The 6021-nt window shown below is 46.5% G+C and overlaps 1 protein-coding gene across 1 annotated transcript in view; it reads left to right on the forward strand.

Moving 5' to 3' along the window:
• Positions 1 to 27: 27 nt before the first annotated feature.
• Positions 28 to 6021, forward strand: part of SLC30A5 (solute carrier family 30 member 5) — a gene marked incomplete in the record, with an annotated part of 53708 nt that continues 47714 nt past the window's right edge. The window contains 1 exon segment of the mRNA XM_077462668.1: positions 28 to 310. Coding sequence (XP_077318794.1) covers positions 240 to 310 — 71 coding nt within the window.

Consider the following 6021-nt stretch of genomic DNA (forward strand, 5'->3'; position numbering starts at 1 on the left):
GGTCCCCGTAGCCCGGTGACGTCACCTCCACCTGACGCTTCCTGCTCCATCATCACTACGGGCCGGCGAGCTGGCAGTGCTGGAGGCTGTATAACCGGAATATGACTCCTGTGCCCGGCTATCACCTCTCCGCCCACAGCGGGGAGCAGAGGCTGTAGAGGGCCGGGGGGTCCTTCATCCTACAGGGGATCCGGCTGTCCCGGATGAAAGACTAGGACTGGGACTGTCTGGGGAGAGCCATGGAGGACAAGTACAGCAGTAATGTGATGAGTACGGGGAGGCTGGGGCCGGTGGATGCCCCGGAGTCCAGGTGACCGGATCTTCTATTGTGTGCTTACTACATTGTCACTGACAGGTTCCCTTTAATCCCTTCCCCCCCTCCATATCCCTTCCCCCTCCCATATCCCATCCCATCCCTTCCCCTTCCATATCCCATCCCTTTCCATATCCCATCCCATCCCTTTCCATATCCCATCCATATCCCATCCCATCCCTTCCATATCCCATCCCATCCCTTCCATATCCCATCCCATCCCTTCCATATCCCATCCCTTCCATATCCCATCCCTTCCATATCCCATCCCTTCCATATCCCATCCCATCCCTTCCATATCCCATCCCTTCCATATCCCATCCCATCCCTTCCATATCCCATCCCATCCCTTCCATATCCCATCCCTTCCATATCCCATCCCTTCCATATCCCATCCCATCCCTTCCATATCCCATCCCTTCCATATCCCATCCCATCCCATCCCATCCCATCCCTTCCCCTTCCATATCCCATCCCATCCCTTCCATATCCCATCCCTTCCCCTTCCATATCCCATCCCATCCCCTTCCATATCCCATCCCATCCCTTCCCCTTCCATATCCCATCCCATCCCTTCCCCTTCCATATCCCATCCCATCCCTTCCCCTTCCATATCCCATCCCCTTCCATATCCCATCCCATCCCCTTCCATATCCCATCCCATCCCCTTCCATATCCCATCCCATCCCTTCCCCTTCCATATCCCATCCCTTCCCCTTCCATATCCCATCCCTTCCCCTTCCCCTTCCATATCCCACCCCTTCCCCTTCCATATCCCATCCCTTCCCCTTCCCCTTCCATATCCCATCCCTTCCCCTTCCATATCCCATCCCTTCCCCTTCCATATCCCATCCCTTCCCCTTCCATATCCCATCCCTTCCCCTTCCCCTTCCATATCCCATCCCTTCCCCTTCCCCTTCCATATCCCATCCCTTCCCCTTCCATATCCCATCCCTTCCCCTTCCATATCCCATCCCTTCCCCTTCCATATCCCATCCCTTCCCCTTTCCCTTCCATATCCCATCCCTTCCCCTTCCATGTCCCTTCCCTTCCTCCCCCTCCATAGTACATATCCCATCCCTCCCACCTCTATAGCACTCCTCCCATACCCAGAAGTACTAACTGTTTGCTGTGTTAGCAGCGGAGTGAAAGCAGACCTTCACACTGAAAGATAACTTTGCTTCCCTTAAACTCCCCCCCTCCACAACATGACCCCCATTTTTATTCATCTACATTTCGGCCAGCCCCCTATCCCTGACCTGTGAGAACACAGGAGAGAACGACATGCTCTACTCCTAATGCCTTCTGGGATATGCATGTCGCTTGTTCCAGGAGTAAGGATGATCTCCGGCGTGTTTGCATACGGCACATGCAGAGCCCGACAGGAAGTTGGCACCGCACAACGCTAATCACAGGCAGTGAGACATTGTCCCGATGTGCGGCTGTAGAGATCTGAAATGCCTCACTGCCTGTGATTAGTGCAGTGCCAACTTCCTGGCGGGCTCTGCATGTGCCATTTGTGAACACACCTGAGCCCATTCTTACCCAGGAGGCATTGGCTACCATACAGCGTGGGCAGAGGAGGAGCATGGTGGAACATCTTTGTGGGCCTGAGCCTGGAAGATGCAGCTGCCAACCATTGACCTATGAAGGGAAGAGGATGAAGCATGGGCGACTCTGCTTGGATGAATGGGGGATTAAAGGGGACCTGTTGCTCATTCCTTTATGGGAAAAACATAGATTTGAATGTAAAGAGATCCTGTTGGGTCTCTACAGTTCTTCAGGTCCCCACAGAAGAAGAGGGACTACACCAATCTTCCCAGCAGCCTGTGTCTGCCACCTCCCCTCTGTTCCACAACAGCCACCTTTATCAGACTCCTTAACATTCCACTCCTCTGGGATTGTCAGATGCCTGTGTTCTGTACATTGAAGTTCCTTCATTCCAACCCATCACTACAGGTGCCCTGGTGGGGTTTGAAGGATGGAATGGGGGGGAGGGGGGCATTGACACACTGCCAGATTTGAATGTTGAAGAGTCTGATGGAGGCCTAAATGAAGGAGTAGGAAACATAGGCTGCCTGAGAAGTGAGTGTATTTCTACTGTAGGGGCCCGGCTGTTTTATAACTTTAGAACTTTTAACTCCATAATTGGACCACCACAAACACCCTCTTTTCCTAGAGATTCAATTACTTTAGCACTGGCAGATCCATTATAGTCCCCAGCATAGCACCCACCAGCCACTTTATTAGGTACACCCGTTCAGTTGCTTGGTGACACAAATTGTTAATCAGCCAATAGCATGGAAGCAACTCAGTGCATTTAGGCAGCTAGACGTGGAGACAACAACTTTTTGAAGTTCAAACCAAGCATCTGAATGGGGAAGAAAGTGTGGCATGGTGGTTGAAAATATCCAGTGAGTAGAAGTTGTGTTAACGAATATGCCTAATGTCAGAGGAGAATGGGCTGACTGGTTTGAGATGATAGAAAGGCAACAGTAACTCAAGTAACCACATGTTACAACCAAGGTATGCATAATGCCATCTCTGAATGCACAACACATCGAACCTTGAGGCAGATGGGCTACAGCAGCAGAAGACCACTTCTGTTGCCACTCCTGTCGGCTATGAACAGAAAACTGTGGCTACAATTTGCACAGGCTCACCAAGAATTCAACAACAGAAGATTGCCTGGTCTGTTAAGTCTCAATTTCTGCTGCAACATTCAGGTGGTAGGGTCAGAAATTGGCAATATGAAAGCATGGATCCATCCTGCCTTGCTATCAATAATTCAGGCTGGTGGTGTAATGGTGTGGGGATATTTTCTTGGCACACTCTGGGCCCCTTAGTACCAATTGAGCATTGCTTAAAACGCCATGGCCTACCTGAGTATTGTTGCTGACCATGTCCATCCCTTTATGACTACAGTGTACTCATCTTCTGATGGCTCCTTCCAGCAGGATAAGGCACCATGTCACAAAGCTCAAATCATCTCACCACTGGTTTCTTGAACATGACAATGAGGTTACTGTACTCCAATGGCCTCCACAGTCACCAGATCTCAATCCATACAAGGTTCTTTGTAATGTGGTAGAATGGGAGATTTGCATCATGGATGTGCAGCCAACAAATCTGCAGCAACTGTGTGATGCCATCATGTCACAATGGACCAAAAATCTCTGAGGGATGTTTCCAGCACCTTTTTTGAATCTATGCCATGAAGAATTAAGGCCTCGTACACACAGTATGAAAATCTGAAGGGAAAAGTCTGAAGACGAGCTGTCTGCGGATTTTCGGATCGTTAATATGGTGCATTCGACAGACGATTTGACTTTTACATCAGCTAAAAGCTGGATGTGCAGGCTATAAAATTTTTGTCTGATGTGAACTCAACGTCTGATTTTTCGGATGGTCAGTACAGAAATCCATCACACCAAAGTTGAAAGTACAAACACGCATGCTCGGTATCAAGGAACGTCTGGGAAGAGTTTGGTCTTGTAAACTACCGTTCGTAATGTACAATTAACATCTGTGACGCGGCAATTGATGAAATGTCAAAAAATCTCATCTTCTTTAAAGAGGAACTAAACCCTGATGAGTTTACTTCCTCTCTGTTTCCCTGCAAAGGTAAAGCATAATGGGCTACTATGCATCGCATAGTAGCCCATTATGTGTCACTTACCTGACACAGGAGCCAGTGATGTCCCCGCTGTCCCTTGTAGTACAGAGCGTCCATCTTCTTCCAGGTGTCGCTGCTCCGGCCACTCAGCACCGGAGCAGCGATGACATCACTCCCGCACATGGGAGCCACCACTAACGGCATATCGCCATTCGCAGCGGCATTCATGCGTCTGCGTGCCTCTTTTTGTAAATTTCTTGGACCTACAGGTAAGCCTTAATCTTTACAACCACTTTAATAGGATAATAATGAAGGTGCTTTGCATGTATGTTATGCCAAACGTATTTTAAAAGGCATTTGTTTTGTGCGATCTGAAAATCGTGGATCGACGCTCAACAAACTTCTACTAACATGAAATTAGCAGAAAGTGCCCAAAGGATGGCGCTTGAGAAATGAACTTCCTCTTTATACTCTCATAGTACGTCACTACGTTCATGTTTGTCAAACTACAATTTGCGGATAGTTAGTATGCAAGACAAAATCCTGTACACGCGCTTTGACAAAAATCAGGCGCTCGGTCGTCCAACAATCAGACCGTGTGTATGAGGCCTTAAGGCAGTTCTGAAGGCAAAAGGGGTCCAACCGGATACTAGAAAGTGTGCTTAATAAAGTGACCAGTGAGTGTATAATCAGTGCAGCAGCTGCCAATAACAAGCAAACAAACTGCAGATTTTTTAACCACAAACAAGTAACAGCAGCACTAGCTCTGATTTACGATTACAAAAAATAAAACAAAGAAACGCATATTGTGCAAACCTCTACCTATTAATATAAACAAAACTAAAGTGGTATGTGCGCTTCAAATAGTGTGTACCAAATTCAATAATATAACATCAGTCCCATAAGTTCAATTCAAACTATTGACCCATATAAATCCTGTATTCTAATTAATAATAATAATAATAATAATAAAACAAATACGAAGATTAGTTCTTAAACAGAGAAAATCTCTAGTGTCCAATCGGTGCATTAGCCCTTTGGTTAGCGTGTTTAATGTGCTCCACCACCAATTGACAATTTCCACCACCAGATGGAGCTGCTGGTATATATCAAAAACCGGCATATACACTCAGATGTAGAGATTTCATGAGGATCTTTCCCAGCAATGTATTACATCAAACCCCAACTCCTCCCATAATAGTTGGGGGGGGGGGGGGGGGAGACATTCATTGAACAAAATTGTCTTTAATAAAATGTATTATTTATTAAAAATTAACATCTTCACCACACACTTACATTTAAAAAGTATCTTCACCGGCACTAGTATAAAACACATCGAGATGTCAACATGAGCAGGCTCCAGCCACTCTCCTATAGCTGAAATCTCGAACCTGATCAACTGTGATGGCATCACGTCCACAGGCCTTGCCCAATGCTCGATTTTTTGTGCCTCATTTTCTGTTTTTGTAACTGGTACATTATCACAGAATAATCAGAGCTACCGCTGCTGTTACTTGTTTGTTGTTAAAAAGGGGTTGAGTTACTAAAACTGGAGAGTGAAAAATGTGGTGCAGCTCGGCATAGTAACCAATCAGCTTCCAGGTTTTATTGTAAAAGCTTAATCGAATAAGTTGAAGTTAGAAGCCAATTGGCTACCATGCACAGCTGCACCAGATTCCCAGTGCTCCCAGTTTTAGTAAAAGCCGTCTCATCGCCTAAAATAAAGGTAAAATCCAGCGGTGAGAGTGACAGTTCTTTAAAACACATTCTGGATTGTAAAATGCAGAGTTTCCAGAGACAGCAGTCATAGGTGGTCAACACAGCCTGCTTTCTAATTCACAGAACTGCAAAAACCTACTTTGGAAATAAACCTTTTTAAGTTTTTCTGCTGCTCAAAAATAGCCCAGCTTTGGTCTTCTAGCCTCAGCTTCTAATAACTGCAGCGTCATAATATGCTGAGATGGCAAACTTGGTTGCAGAACTGACCAAACGCCATGGTAAGGTCTCATGCACACAGGACATTTAAAAAAAAAAAAAAAAAACTCTCCTAGAAAAACACCTGACACTTGTAAAATCATTTAGGCGCATTTAC

The sequence above is a fragment of the Lithobates pipiens genome, unplaced genomic scaffold (assembly GCF_037356315.1).
Source record: "Lithobates pipiens isolate NorthernLeopardFrog02 unplaced genomic scaffold, aLitPip1_a1.2 Scaffold_3, whole genome shotgun sequence".
In the NCBI taxonomy this organism is placed as follows: Eukaryota; Metazoa; Chordata; class Amphibia; order Anura; family Ranidae; genus Lithobates; species Lithobates pipiens.